Genomic DNA, 18912 nt, shown 5'->3' with positions numbered 1-18912 from the left:
AGAGCGAAGTCCAAAGTACGGAAAGTCCTCATCAGAGAACTCCTCTTTGCTGACGATGCTGCTTTAACATCTCACACTGAAGAGTGCCTGCAGAGTCTCATCGACAGGTTTGCGTCTGCCTGCAATGAATTTGGCCTAACCATCAGCCTCAAGAAAACGAACATCATGGGGCAGGACGTCAGAAATGCTCCATCCATCAATATTGGTGACCACGCTCTGGAAGTGGTTCAAGAGTTCACCTACCTAGGCTCAACTATCACCAGTAACCTGTCTCTAGATGCAGAAATCAACAAGCGCATGGGTAAGGCTTCCACTGCTATGTCCAGACTGGCCAAGAGAGTGTGGGAAAATGGCGCACTGACACGGAACACAAAAGTCCGAGTGTATCAGGCCTGTGTCCTCAGTACCTTGCTCTACGGCAGCGAGGCCTGGACAACGTATGCCAGCCAAGAGCGACGTCTCAATTCATTCCATCTTCGCTGCCTTCGGAGAATACTTGGCATCAGGTGGCAGGACTATATCTCCAACACAGAAGTCCTTGAAGCGGCCAACACCCCCAGCTTATACACACTACTGAGTCAGCGGCGCTTGAGATGGCTTGGCCATGTGAGCCGCATGGAAGATGGCAGGATCCCCAAAGACACATTGTACAGCGAGCCCGCCACTGGTATCAGACCCACCGGCCGTCCATGTCTCCGCTATAAAGACGTCTGCAAACGCGACATGAAATCGTGTGACATTGATCACAAGTCGTGGGAGTCAGTTGCCAGCATTCGCCAGAGCTGGCGGGCAGCCATAAAGACAGGGCTAAATTGTGGCGAGTCGAAGAGACTTTGTCTTTTTTCCTGCCAACTACTGAGGCGCAAGGGGAGAGCCAACTGTGCAACAGCCCCGACAAACAAATTTCTCTGCAGCACCTGTGGAAGAGTCTGTCACTCCAGAATTGGCCTTTATAGCCACTCCAGGCGCTGCTTCACAAACCACTGACCACCTCCAGGCGCATATCCATTGTCTCTCGAGATAAGGAGGCCCAAGAAGAAGGTAGCTAGGGAGAGAGTAGGTCCCCTTAAGGATCAGTGTGGTAATCTATGTGTGGAACAACGGGAAATGGGCAAGGTCTTAAATGAATACTTCTCGTCTGTATTTACCGTGAAGGTCATGGAAGCTAGTGAGTTCAAGGGAGGGAACAGCAATATCCTGGAGCATATCAACATTACAAAGGAGGAGGTGTTGGAGATTTTGAAGCGCATTAAGGTGGATAAATCCCCAGGGCCTGACCAGGTGTATCCTAGGATGCTATGGGAAGCAAGGGAGGAGATTGCTGGGGCCCTGGCAGAGATTTTTGTATCATCATTAGCCACAGGTGAGGTACCTGAAGACTGGAGGATAGCTAATGTTGTGCCTTTATTTAAGAAGGGCAGCAGGGATAAGCCAGGGAACTACAGGCCGGTGAGCCTTACATCAGTGGTGGGAAAGTTATTGGAAGGGATTCTGAGAGACAGGATTTATATGCATTTGGAAAGGCATGGTTTGATTAGGGATAGTCAGCATGGCTTTGTGCGTGGGAAATCATGTCTCACAAATTTGATTGAGTTTTTCGAGGAGGTGACCAAGAGGATTGACGAGGGCAGGGCGATGGACGTTGTCTACATGGACTTCAGCAAGGCCTTTGACAAGGTCCCGCATGGTAGGCTGGTCCAGAAGGTTCGAACACATGGGATCCAGGGTGAGCTAGCCAATTGGATACAAAATTGGCTTGGTGATAGGAGGCAGAGGGTGGTAGTGGAGTTTTTCAGATTGGAGGCTAGTGACCAGTGGTGTGCCGCAGGGATCGGTGCTGGGCCCTCTGTTGTTTGTCATATATATTAATGACTTGGATGTGAATGTAAGGGGCATGATTAGTAAGTTTGCAGATGACACCAAAATTGGTGGTATAGTGGACAGTGAAGAAGGTTGTCTAAGGTTACAACAGGATATAGATAAACTGGGAAAGTGGGCAAGGGATTGGCAAATGGAATTTAACACAGACAAGTGCGAAGTGATGCATTTTGGGAAGTTAAACCAGGGCAGGACATATACAGTGAATGGCAAGGCCCTGGGGAGTGTTGTTGAGCAGAGACAAAGAACAAAGAACAAAGATAATTACAGCACAGGAACAGGCCCTTCGGCCCTCCAAGCCTGCGCCGATCCAGATCCTCTCTCTAAACATGTCGCCTGTTTTCTAAGGTTCTGTATCTCTTTTCTTCCTGCCCATTCATGTATCTGTCTAGATACATCTTAAAAGACTCCATCGTGCCCGCATCTACCACCTCCGCTGGCAATGCGTTCCAGGTGCCCACCACCCTCTGCGTAAAGAACTTTCCACGCATATCCCCCCTAAACTTTTCCCCTTTCACTTTGAACTCGTGTCCTCTAGTAATTGAAACCCCCACTCTGGGAAAAAGCCTCTTGCTATCCACCCTGTCTATACCTCTCATGATTTTGTACACCTCAATCAGGTCCTCCCTCAACCTCCGTCTTTCTAATGAAAATAATCCTAATCTACTCAACCTCTCTTCATAGCTAGCGCCCTCCATACCAGGCAACATCCTGGTGAACCTCCTCTGCACCCTCTCCAAAGCATCCACATCCTTTTGATAATGTGGCGACCAGAACTGTACGCAGTATTCCAAATGTGGCCGAACCAAAGTCCTATACAACTGTAACATGACCTGCCAACTCTTGTACTCAATGCCCCGTCCGATGAAGGAAAGCATGCCGTATGCCTTCTTGACCACTCTATTTACCTGCGCTGCCACCTTCAGGGAACATTGGACCTGAACACCCAAATCTCTCTGGACATCAATTTTCCCATTGGACCTTGGGGTGCAAGTATATAGTTCCCTGAAAGTGGCAACAACACAGGTAGACAGGGTGGTGAAGAACGCATATGGCATGCTTGCCTTCATTGGCCGAGGCATTGAGTACAAGAGCTGGGACATCTTGTTACAGTTGTACATAACGTTGGTTTCGGCTGCATTTGGAGTACTGTGTGCAGTTCTGGTCGCCACACTACAGGAAAGATGTGATTAAGCTAGAGAGGGTGCAGAAAAGATTCACAAGGATGTTACCTGGTTTGGAGGTCTTGAGTTACAAAGAGAGATTGGATAGGCTGGGTCTGTTTTCTTTGGAGCGAAGGAGACTGAGAGGGGACATGATAGAAGTATATAAAATTGAGAGGCATAGATAGGGTAGATAGCCAGAGTCTGTTTCCTATGGTGACTAAAACTAGAAGGCATAGATTTAAGGTGAGAGGGAGGAGGTTTAAAGGGGATCAAAGGAGTAAATTTTTCACACAAAGAATGGTGGGTATCTGGAATGAGCTGCCTGAGGAGGTGGTGGAGGCAGGAACAGTGGCAACATGTAGGAGGCATCTGGACAAGTACTTGAATAATTTAGGCATAGAGGGATATGGAATTAATGCAGGCAGGTGGGATTAGTATAGATAGGCATTATGGTCGGCATGGACATGGTGGGCCGAAGGGCCTTTTTCTATGCAACAAAAACAAGAAATGCTGGAATCACTCAGCAGGTCTGGCAGCATCTGTGGAAAGAGAAGCAGAGTTAACGTTTCGGGTCAGTGACCCTTCTTCGGAACCCTTTTTCTATGCTGTAGCATCTATGACCTCTAGGCACTTACCCATTGTCTTTCGAGACAAGGAGGCCAAAGAAAAAAAGTACTATTTAGTTAATGTTGATTTTTAGTTTGTTATAAAAGAAATCTTAAAATATGAAAATCTTGTTGTGTAATTCTTCAATTGGTTTGGGGAGTTCATATCTCTTGTTTTAAAGTTAACAGTCTCTGCTGAGGTTGAAACTAAGTGCATCCATTATATTTTCATATAATTTCACATTAACCTTATATTCACTACTGAACCAATTCTTTGATTATTTATTAGTAAAAGGAACTGGGTCACAGGCCAATAATACAAAATAAAAACAGAAAATGTTCGAAATACACAGCAGCATCTCTGGAAAAATAAGAGTTAACGCTTCTGGTCGTTGACCTTTTGTCAGAACTCCAAATCAGATCCAGTTGCTGAGGAAAGAAACGTTGCTGTAAAAACGAGTTTTGGTAGATACATGAGAAAGGAAACAGAATGAGGACGAACAAGGTAAAAGAGACAAATATAAATCCCGTCGGAAGGGAGAGCAGAACACCTTCAACGCGGGCATCCCTGGAAGAGGAAGTGGCAGTGAATTAAAAGCTAATACAAAAGAGAAATACCGCGGACCCCAGAAATCTGAAATAAAAAACACACAAATCACCGGGAACACTAAAAGGGTCAGGCAGGTCGATATTCTCCTTTAACTGTACTTCTCTCTCCACAGATGCTGAACATTTGCAGCATTTTATTTTTCTGGAACGGAAGCAATCTTGACAGGAACCCGATCTGCGCATGCGCACTGCCGAGGTAGCCTGTTTTGATGGGGAAATAGTTCGGGCACCGGGGACGACGGTTTTTTTCAAAAAAAATCTGTTCGCTGCGCCTGCGCAGTGCCGAGCGTTTGGGTCTGGTCACAAGGACTGGATAGGAAATCAAGGCGCCGCGCCTGTGTACTGACTATTCTTTGGGTCTGGTCACAAAGACGCGATTGGAAATCAAGGCGCCGCGCCTGCGCAGTATTGAGAAAATAGGGCGGGCGGAATCGTTTTTTGCTTTCGTGCTGTCGATTGTCTTGGAGAAGAGGAGAGGCGGTGCGGTTAAAAAAAAACATACTGTGTTGTTTGTGGATAAAATACGGTGAGTGAGGTTGCTGGTTAAGATGTTCAGATTGTATTTGAGGAGCGGTGATGTAGATTGATAACTATGGCCGATTAAATGTTTATAATCTGTGAAACCAGGGCGAAGACCGTTCTCTCCTTGGTGAATTAATGAAATGGAAGTTAAGCTTTTTCAGTGCTAAAAGGCTCTTGTTAATGTCTACTCCTTCGTATGTTGTGAGGGGTTATCGGGAAGTGAGGGTAAATTTTAGGTCGCCAGTATCTGATTTTAGTTTTTTTTTACTACGGCCGGCACTGAGCCACTGTTTAAAATGGCGGCGAGGCGGTAAAATGGCGGCGGCTGGGATTGTCTCCAGGTCTTTCTTGAAGGCTGAGTGTGTTCGGTGGGTGGATTCAGCCGGCTCCATCTTGTGTGTCGCAGTTGGAATTAAAACTCCCGCGGTTCATTTGTCCTTCCCCTCCCCCATCCCTTCTTTTGCCTACACAATACTGTACCCAGAAACATGAGTCAACCTTGGTAGCTCTCCAGTTTGTAAAGTTTGAATTGAAATAGTAGATTTTTTTTTACATCAGATTGTGGAACCGCATTCGTAATTTGCAGGGTTTATGCGGAGTTTCTGTAGCCACGTAATGCAGCTTAACTAATGCACGTTTGTGCATATTTTATGGATTGTATGTAATTACATATTGCCTCCATTCTTTTGATAACTGCCAATCTGAGTGAAGTATGTACATAACGTCCAATCAAAACACAATAGATTTTTATGGGTAGCACAGCATTAATGAAGGAAGTATCTAGTATTAATTTTCCTTGCCCTTCAAGAGATGCATGTTTTAATTTTAACTGAGTTAACTTGTCTGAACGAATACAGCAATGTTTTCCCATAATATTTTCAGATACTTTATAGATTTAATAATGAGGATTATGTGAAGGGATTTGAGGAAACATTTTTTCACCCAGAGGGTAGTTGGAATCTGGAACACACTGCCTGAAGGGGTGTGCGCAGCATTTAAGTATTTAGATGGGCACTTAAAATGCCATAGCATACAAGGCAATGGGCTAAGTGCTGGAAAATGGGATTAGAATAGATAGGCTTGATGGCTGGTGTGGACACGATGTGCCAAAGGGCCTGTTTCTGTGCTGTATAACTCTGACTCAATGTCATGACATCTTAGCTGTTTGACCCTGCCCAAACGGCATGAGAAACTCATGAAATCTGTAACCTTGTCTTAAATCAAAATATTTTAATACTTCCTCAGAATTTTTTTTTAGTTTAAACCTTTTGTCATTTAAATAAAAATGTGGGACTTGAAAATGAGACCTTGCTCACAGGTCTAGGGTCAAGTACATTTTTATGACTGCCCACCAAGGTATATATGGAACAAAAACAAGAAATGCTGGATTCACTCAGCAGGTCTGGCAGCATCTGTGGAAAGAGAAGCAGAGTTAACGTTTCGGGTCAGTGACCCTTCTTCGGAACTCATGGTATATATGGACTCTTGTTGAGTTCTGGTGAAAGCGCTCAGACTTGAAACATTAACTCTGCTCTCGCTGCAGATGCTGCCTGACCTGCTGAGTATTTCCAGTGCTTTGTTATTATGGACTTTACTGTTCATTTCCTCATTCTTTAGAAACATTCTCACCTCTTGAGTGCCATACTAAATGCATTAACTAAAAGCAAAATTCTGCAGATGCTGGAAATCTGAAATAAAAACAAAGTGCTGGAAATACTCAGCAGGTCAGAAAGCATCTGGAGAGAGAAGCAGAGTTAACATTTCAGATCTGACCTTTCATCAGAACTGGCAAAGGTTAGAAAAGAATTGGGTTTTAAGCCAGTGCGGGGGGTGGTTGGTGGGGAAAAGAACAAAAGGGAAGGTGTGTGATAGGGCAATGGGCAGGAGAGATTAAGAAAGCTGTCATGGGACAAAGGCAAAGAGCATGTTAATGCTTGTGGTGAAAGACAAAGCATTTGTCCAGAGAGTATTAATGGCAGAGGGATGAGCATCTTTGTCCACATGAAAAAACAGGCAAATGGTTAAAAAACAAAATAAATAGAAAAATAGTTTTTAAAAAGTCAGTCATGCTCTGAAATTGTTGAACTTGAGGTTGAGTCCACAAGGCTGTAGAGTGCCTAACCGAAAGATCAGGTGCTGCTCCTTGAGTTTGCATTGATGTTCGCTGGAACACTGCAGCAGGCCAAGGACAGAAATGTGGGCATGGGAAGGGGGTGAGTTGAAATGGCAAGCATCCAGAAGCTTGGGGTCATGCTTTCAGACTGAGCGGAGGTGTTCCGCAGAACGGTCACCCAATCTGCATTTGGTCTCCCCAGTGTAGAGGAGACTGCATTGTGAGCAGTGAATGCAGTACATTAAATTGAATGAAGTACAAGTAAATCACTGCTTCACTGCAAGGAGTGTTTGGGGCCTTGGATGGTGAGGAGAGAGGAAGTAAAAGGGCAGGTATTACACCTCCTGCAATACATTTATTAGTTTGTGTCAAATGATGGGTTTAAGTAGGCCTTTCAGTACATCAGTATTTGCAGGAATTGGGAATATATATCTACCATTTTCATCTATTTCCAGAATTTATCTGCAAAAACTTAAATGCTTGTGTACTGTGACTTTCCTGCTGAATTACTCCTTTTTAAAAAAAAACCTGTTCCTATCAGATGGGCAGGGTCAGGAAGTATTTTTAATTTTCGCAGTAAATTCTCCCTTGCAAAATGCAATTTAATGATTGCAATAATTTTCATTGAGGTTGTAAATGTATTATAGTGCTCTGTTTTCTCCCAGAAAATACCATGTCTGATGAAGGAAAGCTTTTTGTCGGTGGGCTCAGCTTTGACACAGATGAGCAATCACTGGAGCAGGTATTTTCCAAGTATGGAGAAGTTCGCGATGGTAAGGTCCTAATGTGTTTATTTGAAGCAGTTTTAATGTGGCCATTCCCCTACTAGGGAAAAAAAGGTGCCAAATATGCTTTATTACTGGCTGATAGCATTTGGTGTATATATTAACTGAAACAGGGTGCTGCAGAAGATGACAACCAAAGAAGGAGATTGTCAGAATTGGTTGGTACTTGCTGGGAAAGAAGATTGTATGTATTCAGCTGGCAAGACTCAACAGATTCTCATTTTTCAGTGCATTCTTAAAAACGAGCTGTTTTAATTTCTGCAGAAAAATTTACCCCGTCAAGATGGAGGAGTCATGTGTCTTAGCTGGTTATTTTGATTGACATCCAACTGCTATAATTCTCATCACATTGTCTCGATTGGTGCTCTTTCCTAAATAAAAAGGTTATGGGTTGAAGTCCCAGTATAGAAGCCTAGGTTCAGGCCTAATTGAAGTACGGAAGGTACCCTTCCTACCTTTAACGTCTTTTTTAAAAAAGCAAGTCTGCTAGGTCAGTCTGAGGAATGCAAGTTATGCGTAGTCTAGTGCCCCTTTTAAAGAAAAAGAATTCTCCCTTTGTGTACAACTTGCAGATAGTCAAAGCCTGATGAAGAAAAGTATGGAGTACTCCTAGGCTGCATTCTTGCTTCAACCAGGAACACTGAAAAATAGTGACTGGTTATTCATGCTGTATTTATACTGTGTTTTCTACATTGGCAATCTAGGATCCCTTGTTTGGGGGCGTGGGGGTTTGGGAAAGAGTGGATAAATGGATTCAGCAGTTGTTGAACCATAATGCACGTTGGAAGAGGTGACTGAAATCATGCTTGAAAATATAGGCTTTGTGAAGGTTTTTGAACTGCAGAAGCAGAAAGGTTTTGCACAAGAACTTAAGATTTGAGCTGAGGTAGTTGAAATATTATATTGGGGTGAAGGTTAGGCAAATGGTCGAGGATGGGGTGCTGGAGAGCATGGGGCGGGGGATAAGTTTGAGTTAAGTTGGGATGAGGTCCTGGAGGGTTTTGAGGAATGTTGCAAATATGTGTGTGGCACAGACCAGCCAAATGAAGGTTTGTGAGGCTGGGAGGAATGGCTAAGCAAGATCTTGCAGTTGAATTTTCAGAAAATTGAAATTTGTGGTGAATGACATGTTGAAAAGGAGGACCTCATGAAATTACAAAATGGAGGTACAGTGGTTGGTAATGTTGGAAATAGAATTAAGTGGATTTGTTGATTGGATATGGGAAGCGTGGCTCTGGATCAAACATACCATCAAGTTTTTGATGTAGTTTGGCTTAGCAAATGACTAGGGTGTTGAATGAAGTCTGGCTTAAATGCTGACACATCAGGCTGAAATTTATGAGCGTGCCGCAAATTGTGGCAACACACTTTGCTGTCAGTGGTCTTCAGGCGCAGATGCGCTGTTGTTGAGCCCCGCGATATTTTGCGTGGGGGCTCGTTTAAATGGAGGGGGCGGAGCGGCTGCTCTTTGTGACATAGAGGGAGCCACTGCACACGCGCCGTTTTTAAAGGACTTCAAACCATTCGAAGAAATTTTTAAATAATATAGTTAATTTGTGTTGCAAACATTAAATGAAAGCTGGTGGCCTTTCCCATCTCTTCTCTCCTCTTCTTCCCCCCCCCCCCCCCCCCCCGGGCCCTGCTCCCCTACCACAATGATCAATGATTGCTTTTGGGCCTACATCTCCAAAAGTAACTTTATTCCCAATCCGAGCTCTTCCCCCATCCCCACAGCCAATTAAAACTCCTTTGCCCCCCCCCCCCCCCCCCCCCCCCCGATAATTTCATTCTCTTTTCCCCTCCCCGCCCCATGTCACGCTGAGCGGCAGGGAGGACCGCACCGAGGCTTCGCCGCTGCTGGTACAATGCGGCGAGGCCTTCTCTGCATCGGGGGATCATGGCAGACTTCTCCGGGAAGAATTTTCCGGGCGCCCCCCCTTCCTGCCATGACCCCCAACACCAAAGGCATAAAATTCAGCCCATCTTGTTTTCTTTATTGAAGGCTAGCAGGTTTCCTTGTATGGATTCATCAATCCTCAAGTCCAAAGACCTTGCCTGGGATACAGCAGTCCTTTTTTAATTGCATGCTTTTTTTTAAAAGCCAGCTTGGAATCGTACCCCATCAACAAATATTACAAGCTAAGGTGGTTACTTTAGAAATTTAAATGCTGTTTTAACTTGAAAACTTAATGCTCTCTTCTTTTCTCCTGACCCATGTTCAGTCCTTGTGATTAAAGATAAAGACACACACAAATCCAGAGGGTTTGGTTTTGTTACTTTTGAAAATCCTGATGACGCAAGAGATGCCTTGGCCATGAATGGAAAGGTATATATTTCTAGATGAGTGTCTTTTAAAGATTAGGTGGTAGGCATCTCTTCAGATGCATGATACTTCAATATTTTAATCTGGGATTTATTCAAATTGAGAAAGTATTTTGTGCTTTAATGTTTAGTTTTCTGAAGAACATACATCATTTACACTTTTGTAAACTGCCTCAATCTATCTAAATACGTATATTCCAGTTTCCTTGAAGTAACTTCGTAACTATCCTCAGACATTCAGCCAAATTGGACTGGTGGATAATTATCTCCCACTTGATTAGCCTGATGGTTCCAGATTTGTTTTCCCATGCCAGCTATTCACTTGTACCTAATAATAGACTACTCAAGTAAAATGGAAGTTCATTTTGAATTCTAAGCATTGAGGAAAACAGTGATGAAGTTTTGTGATTCTATACTGTTCCACTGTAGCAATTTGTCCGTTTCATTTCTCTTGACAGTCAGTTGATGGTCGGCAAATTCGAGTAGACCAGGCGGGCAAAGGCTCTGGGGGACGATCTCGGAATTACCAGAGTGGGCAATCACGAGGTTATGGATTCCGTGGTGGGAGAAGCAACCGTGGATTTTACAGAGGTGCTCTATAATGCTGATCTGTGAATGTAATAGAGAATCGTATGAGTTCAAATGGCAATTTGTGAAAATTAAATCAGTAAATTTGACAATTTGTGGGCTTGCTGCAGAAAAACTACCATGAATGCTGCAGGATACATGTTCCTGTCTGTCGTGGTCTGGGGGTGACTTCAGTGCTACATTATATGGTTGACTCAATGCCCTTGGGGCATCGAGGGGTGGATGATGATTATTGCTTTGCTAATGTTGAATAATAAACTTTCTTAAATAGTGTTGGATGCGCTGCTGTACTGTTGTACAGAATGGGAGATGGTGGCATTCTGCATGTCGGAGCTAATATACGGTTCCATCCACAATTTTAATTAAATTTCGTGCAGTTTAATACTGATATATCATGGATATAGTACCTGGGTAGATGTTAAATTTCTCTTTTTTCTCCTACCCTCCCCTGCCCCACCCCCCAACCACACTTACCTAAAGGCTAACTTGCTCAATCTTCCAATAGATGGTGACAGAAGTGGACGAAGCAATTACAGAAATGACTACTATAATAGGTAAATATTTATATTCCTGCATAATCAGTAAATCTATTTTGTTTTGCATGTGGTTAAAAACATTTTTTTAATTGCAGGAGTCAAAATTCTAGCAGTTATGGCTATAGTTCAGCTGGAAGGTCATACCGGGATGACTATGATAGTTATGGTAAGTACATATATCAAACTCTTGTGTAAGCTTCCAGTGCAATTTGCAACTTAACACTGAAAATCATTGAGCTTAGAACAGTGTAGTTGCAGTCATATAGCTTACCCATTTAATCTTGTATTTTAAAAATGTTCATATTTTTCCTTTTTACAAAATCTTTAAGAACCTCACCTTGGGATACTGAAATTTCTCATACTATTGATAAATTAGTGCTGACGTAGAGATGTGATCTGCTTTATAAAGTACAAGCTTTCTGAAAATCTCACCTGGGGTAAATGGGATAACGAGTTGTATATTGCTTTTCAAGTTCCCTTTTTCGCCTTTCCCCAAATTAGGTTTTAACTGCAATAATGCCTTGGTGTGTTATTTGTAACTGCAGCAAGCTCAGTGTAAGCCATTATACCAGTGAACTTAATAATAATAGTACAGGTTGCAAAATTTCAGTATTGAATTGGAGATACACTAACCATGAGTGTTTAGCTATGTGTTTTTAAGAAGGAGTTATTAATTTAGCAGCACCACTGTTGGGGCATATTTTTACTCATTGGAATGTAACTGCCGCAACTGTCAATTAATAAGATTTAAGAATTGAAGTTGCTGAAAAGCTGTTGGTCAACCCTCCCCGCCATCAAGCGCGCACCTAAATTTTGAAATGTATTCCTTCCTCTAAACAAAGTGGAAGCCAGAGAAAAGGTAAGTACACAATTTCTAAAAGGCTACCATGGATTAGAGGAAAAAACTGAGTAGAAGGAAGAAATGGAAATTTTGGGGTGAGCAGAAGTTGTTGCATCGGTTTTAAATTGTATTTTAAATGTTGTAATTTAGGATTTTATTACAGCAATAATCAAATTTCCTTTACCAAACTGCAGTTTATATCGAGTTTAATGTTTTGTAAAATTCCACTATGAATTGTTGTGCTTCAATTATTGAAGTGTTTTAAATAAAATGTGCTTCTAATAGGACTTTATTTAACAGCTTAACTCATTAGGTTTATTTTAGATTCAAAATGCGATGTATAATGTCTAGATTGAATAATTGGGATTTTACTGTTCAGTTTTCCTTTTATCCTTTTGATTCTACCTCTGCCCAATTAATTCAATTCTAACTGAATAAATGGAATGGTCCTGTTGGTCATTTACGTTTACGGAAAAATGCTGGTTACCTTCAAGTATTGTTTCCCAGAGTCTGTTTCTGCACATTTATAAACCAAATTGCACAAGATGAGAATTATATTGAGTCAGCTTAAAATTTACAAATAAAATTTTGATTTGCAACTGTCCACTAGAACTGAAGAAATTTTGTTCAATATGAACTCATTGCTTGTTTTGAGAACAAATTTAAAGCACTTTTATTTTTAGCCCATTATATTTGCGACTATGGCTTCTGCCACTGGGACCTGTGACCTTTATGGTTATTATGATGTGCTATTTAGTCAGCAGTATATTGAAGGGAGAGGGAGGTGACGACATGAAATAACCTCTTCTGCATAATGCTCCATGGTGCTTTGGCTGCTGAATTTTGTTCACGGGGCTTTAGGAGTCGAGCACTAAAGCTTACGCTACCAGTTCTATTTCAGTGAAATATATATATCTGGCAATGCATGTTGCACACTCTTTTTAGGCATTGACACAGTCCTGCAACTATACACTTCTGTATCTAGAAGTTGTTCCAGATTACCCACACTTCTACCTACAGCATCACTAATGCACTCGAAAGGGCATTTGTCTTGTTGCTCATAGAAAATCAGGACATCACAGGAGATGCTTTAGCTTTGGTGTTTCTCTAGGTGTATCAATTTTCTGCCCATATGCAACCTTGCCATAATGAAAGGAAATTGTCTTGGCTGTGGATGTTGCCACAATGTGTTTTCAGTGGCATTCTGTATCAAGTGGTAAGAGGTGGGTGCTTCATATGCTAGCCGCCTTTCTTCTCTACCTCTTTTCCCCTTTTGATTTTTATCTATAACCCCAAGAAAAAGACTTGGGACTGAAGTGTTAATCTAATATCCTGGCAAATGTAAGAGCTTATCCATTGAAATAGATTTCCAAATTGGAATTTTGCACTGCCTGCCCAGTTGCTTGTTTTGAATATACTTAGTTTTGAGCTTTTCCAATACTGGCACTCCATGCATTTTGTAGCTAAAATTAAATGGTGTTAAACAAGGGAAATGTGTGCCAGTGAGTTTCTATTTTTTACAATCTGATAGAATATGGAGAAGCTGAATTAAAAATGTATTACAAATTCTTTACATTGTGCCTGCTTCTCCTCCTCCAGCTACAAATGAATAATCAGTCTCCTTGAATCAAGATCATCCTCCTTTTGGCTCTTGAGTTTTGGAACTACAGAAAGCAGTTGTCTTCTGAACTTGTTGCCTGTTTTAACATTATCAAAATTATTGACAGTCTGATAGCTTCTGACTTGAATGTGCATTTACTTTTGGGTCAAAAAAGACCTATTGAACCTATTTATTTCAAAAACTTTTCACTTTCAGCCCCACGCCTGTAAAGAACAGACTTGATCTTCTTTTATCCTATTGAAATCCTCAATCAGTTCCCCCCTGCCCCCCTGTGTTTTTTGCAGAATTTTGATATATTCCTCATTTTCTCTCCCTTCTGCTGGTCATTTTTTTTTTTGAAAAAAAAAGCTCAATTTAAACTAAATCACAAAAGCTGTGCATGCTGCAGCGTGTTGACTTTTTCAAGCTTGTTTGTTGAATACAATTATACACATTACTTTCCTGATGGTAAATCAGCATTCAGTCGTTCTGCCTGTCATTAAAAATTAACTTGCAGTGGAATGTTCAAATCTGCTGGATCTTGAGTATTTTGCATAAAACCTGTTAAGATACAATTTACAAAAAATGCATTCATTTTCAATCTAATATAGGAGGCTTGTTTTTGGAAAATTATATACTGGTAACGTTGGCCATTTGTTCATGCTGTATTTCATGCGCAAGGATGGAACAATTTTTTTTGTATAAACTTGGCTTTTTGGAAACATAATTAAAGAACCTTGCCCAAAGATCTCTTGTTGCCTTTAATCAACCATAAGTGTTATAGTGAACCCTGCTAATGAGTTCATTCAATTTGGATAAAATGTAGTGACTGAAATTGGATGTTGAATACTCAGTTTAATACATGTCACATTCTGATTATTGTGTCCTTTATCTACCTTTTATACTTCTAAATGACGACTTTATGCAGTAAGAACTTAGCTTTCTATTTTGACCTTTTTTAAGTAACTTCACATGCTGTGTAATTAGCACATTTTTTTTAAAGCTGTGTATATGGAGGTTGCCAGAAAAGCATAACATTGCATTGTTTCATGGCTAACTTTCTACCTATTAATAACACTGCTTTTAGAAGCAACATTTTTTTTAAACTTGCTATTGGGTAATCTGTAGTGCATCAAATCTTGTGTTTAACAGTGCAGCTGAAATGACAGACATTGTCTACTTAGTTTAGTTTAGAGATAAAGCACTGAAACAGGCCCTTCGGCCCACCGAGTCTGTGCCGACCATCAACCACCCATTTATACTAATCCTACACTAATTCCGTATTCCTACCACATCCCCACCTGTCCCTATATTTCCCTACCACCTACCTATACTAGGGGCAATTGCTAATGGCCAATTTACCTATCAACCTGCAAGTCTTTGGCTTGTGGGAGGAAACCGGAGCACCCGGAGGAAACTCACGCAGACACGGAGGACTGGGTTTCTATGAAGTGTTCTACATTTGAGGTCACTAAGTACCCTACATTTATAAACTGAGCACATTTTGAACTACATTTGAAGGAGAGGGAGATGGAGTGGAGTTGGGACCTAGTTATACAGGAGATGAATTACAATTGACCTTACTCATTTTCAGTGATTTCCTGCTTTCTCCAGACCCCCTTCCTTCCCTTAATGTCTCTTCTCCCCTTGACCCAGCAAGCCAGTTTCTCTTGTGAGGAAAATGTTGATTTACCTTTGTAGACTATTTTTGAAAAGGCATGAAGGAGTCATTTTGATTTTTAGTAAGTGCTGTGTCTCAGGATGACCCACTGGCTCTATATAAATGTAATCCATGTCCTTTCCTCCATAACATTTTTCTGTTTTAATGGCTTGCCTGAATTTAATTTGTGAGCCCTCTTCGCTCCTAGTTAATGTGCAAATAATATTTTGTGGATAACTAAAATGAGTAATCAGATTAAAACTGCCATTTTTTTTCAGTAGGTAAAGCTAGCTTGTTCAGATTGAAACACACCACGACTTATTTTTACATAATTGTTCACGGAAATTCCAAACAACAAGCCTGAAAGGAGCCCAAATAATATTGCAGCATCCTAGAAGTGATCAATAATTTTAAGTTATTACTCTAGCCCCAAAGGTAATGGCTCTAAAGCAATTCTCATGTGAAATGCAAATTTTTCCATTTCCCTTTCCTCCTCCTCCAAAAAACCCTTTTCACCAGGCATTTAAGTAAAACTTTTTCAGATTATCTTACCTGAAAGTACTTCCTGCTAAGCTGTTAAGTCCTTTAATATTTGAAACTTGTGCAACAATTACATGAATTAAGATAATAGCCCACATTACTTGTCACAAAGATTTCATATACTTTACAATATCAAGATTTTTGCTAGCTTTGAAAGTAGTGGCATTGAAGAATGACGTGTTCCTCCTGCAAAGAAACTTCAGCTGGTTATGGCTAATGCGTCAGTGGACATAATCATAGCCTTGAGGTAACTCATTTTGCTCTCGTACAATGTCCACTTTCCCATTTTGTTAAGCTGATCCATTTTAAATGTTCTGGTGATGTGCTTGGAATAAACTCGTGGATTTCCTTCTTGGCCTCTTTAATGTGTACATCTCTAATGAGTTCAAGCATACTACAGTTCACTGAAATGCACCCAAATCAAGTTGAATTGTTGCCATTGGGTGAAAAGATCAGTGGAGGACTCTTGATGTGAAACTGATCATGTGTCTACTTCATATCCTAGACTTTAACTTGCCAAGCTCAGCGATATGAATACTAAAGTCAACTGTGCTGTTAAGTGGAAGAAAGAGGAATTTGTGTCTTGATCAATTTTATCAATATCCCAGTTCTTGTTCATAACACTAGTTATTCCTAATAATACAGCATACATTTTCAAACTGGTGTTCGCGAGGTCCCCAGATTTCAGTCTGGGGCCCAGCATACCACAAGCAATTGCTCAAATTCTGCATTTTTCTTGTATTTGGTAGCATATTTGTCATTAAATACTAATTTTCTGTAATTATAACACTATTCCCTTTTGGGTAGCTACTCTCTTCAGGAAGCTGGGGTGGCAGATGTCTTAGGGTCTGAATATTTACGCAGGTCTCTACATTTTCAAAATGAGTTTTTTCACTAAGGGTGTGGATTTCAATTTCTTCGCAGCCCCCCACCCCCTCTAAGTTTTAAATTGGAGGAAAGCAAAACTCATTTAATGATTCATTCTGAGTTCCAGTTGAACACACTTGAATTTCTCAATTGTGCAAGTATTACACTTACACTTTTGGATTTGCTAAAGTAAGACATTTTGAAAGCAAGGACTATAGAATATTTTGAATTGGCTTTCTGATGACGCACTTAAGTTTTTGTGCTGATGTGGAATTTTATGCTCGGTTAGAGAATTGGTTAATGGATTAATATTTGAAATTGCATGCAAAAAAAGGTTAACTTATTGGCTTCTTCTGTTGTAGAATGAACAAAGTTGAAGTAAGAAGATTGTCGTTTAAATTTTGGAAAGTGAGGTGAAATCTCCTGAAAAACAACGTAAGTAGTTTAAAATAAAATTCGTATAGCAGGTGCAAACTTGTCACCAGTGTGAATTAGATCATTGTGCACATCTATGTCTAACAGAATACAAAATTGGAGAAAAATTGAGAATTTTGAAAGCTCCACCTTTTTAATAGTGAAACCAGCATATTGGAACTGCGATGAAGCTTTATTGCCCTTTTCAATTTATTCTCTTCCATGCTATCAGTTGAGTTGATCTTTTATGTACATGATATTGTCAGATCACGTTTAGGAATCTACCACTGTTGGGTGTAGATCTGAGTCCGTACAGATCAGAGATCCTTTGACTTAAAACAAATTAACTTCTGTACATTTGTTAATCTATCCTGACAAGTTACCATGTTAATTGCACCAGCATATATTAATCAGGATGGGGGAGGGAGAAGAGTAGAATTTCACTTTTGAGAAAAGTCACATTTTGCTAGTTATGCAATGTTGGTTACTATTAAGTCGTGATTAGGTTTGTTCCTTTTAGCCTAATCCAAGATTTTGAGTGCTGCTATAAGTTTGCTTTTTACTATGAATAAGTGTTCTGTCTGGTGAACACGGGCATTTTTTTCTACTGTTCCCACTTCCATTAACCCTTTGTCATTCTAACATTGTATTGGGTCAATGAGTTGATTCTTGAATGGTTTCTTCAAGCTATTGTGCTTGTAGAATATTGCATCTAATAGGATTTGCGTAAGATCTTGGTTCACGTTTATACCAGTTGTAAATACGGATCTTCAATACTTTGCCCTAGATTTGTTTTCATTTCTATTCTGTATCAAAGCTTTGAAAATGTCAACAAAATCGTGAATCTAGCACCTTTTGAACAATCTTTGTTAATGCTGTGTTTGCTCATTTTAGGCTGATCCTTCTGTTGGAAAGAAAAGGAAGAAAAAAAGGAAAGCATTTTTAGCATAGTTGCAGTTAATGTTTTCAGGTAACTGGGCAAGACTTTTTTGTTGGATAAAATTGTTTGTATCCAGCCTACAGTTCCCCTTCCATTTCATTAGACATAAAATTGTGGAGATGGCATTCTTGAAAGCACAGTAGTTAACATCGAGTGCACCAAGATGTGAAAGTCCTCCTGTCCCAGTCTAAGAAAACAACACCTATTGTCACACAACATGACAAGTGTGTGCACGCTTTTTAAATGATGAATTTTTCCATCATTGTTATGCATCAATCCCTATCCAAAAAAGTTCCATCTAGCTGAGCACTACCAGATCAGTTCCTGATTCTACATCAGTGGTTACTTTAGGAACCACAATTTAAAAATGTTCTGTAAATGACTGTTTACTGTAAAAATAATTATACAATGTACTTTTACCTGTCAATTAAATGTTTCGGCTCTATTGAATGTGATTAGTGTTTTTATTTTAAGTGGTCAAGACCCATTTTTGTGTTTATGTAAATTAAATCTACTGGGCAGCTGCAAAGAACTTGAATTCGCTGTTTAGAGGAAGACTACTTTGGATGGCAGATGGATTAGAGGATACTTGAAGCTAAATTATCTGAATTGACATTTATTATATTACACCAAAGAGTGTACCTGCAGCATTTCATTTCCAAACTACCCTAACTTTTGGTGTCAAGTAGGTGAGGTACTGAAGGTGATTTAGTAGTTGCATTAATTGTCAGTCATTATAATTGTTTGTCATTGTTAAATTGACCAAAGCTGCCACCTGTCAATGTTTTACTTGAGAAATTACACACTCTATATTCATTTTTATGTACAATAAAATCTCATATTTTCAATTGAGCACCCTATGTAGATTAGATGAATGGGAGCCTGTTCTGATTTTGAAGCGGAGTATTTGTAGTTGAAAGGTGCTG

General features: G+C 40.5%; 1 protein-coding gene across 4 annotated transcripts; it reads left to right on the top strand.

The window, feature by feature from the left end:
* The first annotated feature begins 4659 nt into the window (after positions 1 to 4659).
* On the top strand, positions 4660 to 18431 carry LOC137351621 (cold-inducible RNA-binding protein-like). 4 transcript variants are annotated; one of them, XM_068016240.1, is made up of 8 exons: positions 4660 to 4784; positions 7559 to 7666; positions 9901 to 10004; positions 10459 to 10591; positions 11094 to 11142; positions 11235 to 11290; positions 16995 to 17067; positions 17941 to 18431. In XM_068016240.1, the coding sequence occupies exons 2-7, from the start codon at positions 7567 to 7569 to the stop codon at positions 16997 to 16999; spliced, it is 447 nt and encodes a 148-aa protein (XP_067872341.1). In that variant the 5' UTR covers positions 4660 to 4784; positions 7559 to 7566; the 3' UTR covers positions 17000 to 17067; positions 17941 to 18431. The 4 variants fall into 4 exon arrangements, with proteins under 4 accessions (XP_067872341.1, XP_067872340.1, XP_067872339.1 ...); XM_068016238.1 differs by having other exon boundaries at positions 4661 to 4784; positions 11220 to 11290; XM_068016239.1 differs by lacking the exons at positions 16995 to 17067; positions 17941 to 18431 and adding an exon at positions 13565 to 14311.
* Positions 18432 to 18912: the final 481 nt, after the last annotated feature.

This window comes from Heterodontus francisci, chromosome 36 (assembly GCF_036365525.1).
Source record: "Heterodontus francisci isolate sHetFra1 chromosome 36, sHetFra1.hap1, whole genome shotgun sequence".
Classification (NCBI taxonomy): domain Eukaryota; kingdom Metazoa; phylum Chordata; class Chondrichthyes; order Heterodontiformes; family Heterodontidae; genus Heterodontus; species Heterodontus francisci.
This window is presented reverse-complemented; position numbering and strand designations above follow the sequence as displayed.

What these genes read in the sequence shown, in the direction of transcription:
- LOC137351621 (XM_068016237.1), top strand. Translation starts at nt 7,567, where the DNA reads ATGTCTGATGAAGGAAAGCTTTTTGTCGGTGGGCTCAGCTTTGACACA. An exon ending in GTATGGAGAAGTTCGCGATG is followed by an intron (nt 7,667 to 9,900) that starts GTAAGGTCCTAA and finishes ACCCATGTTCAG; the next exon opens with TCCTTGTGATTAAAGATAAA. An exon ending in CCTTGGCCATGAATGGAAAG is followed by an intron (nt 10,005 to 10,458) that starts GTATATATTTCT and finishes TTCTCTTGACAG; the next exon opens with TCAGTTGATGGTCGGCAAAT.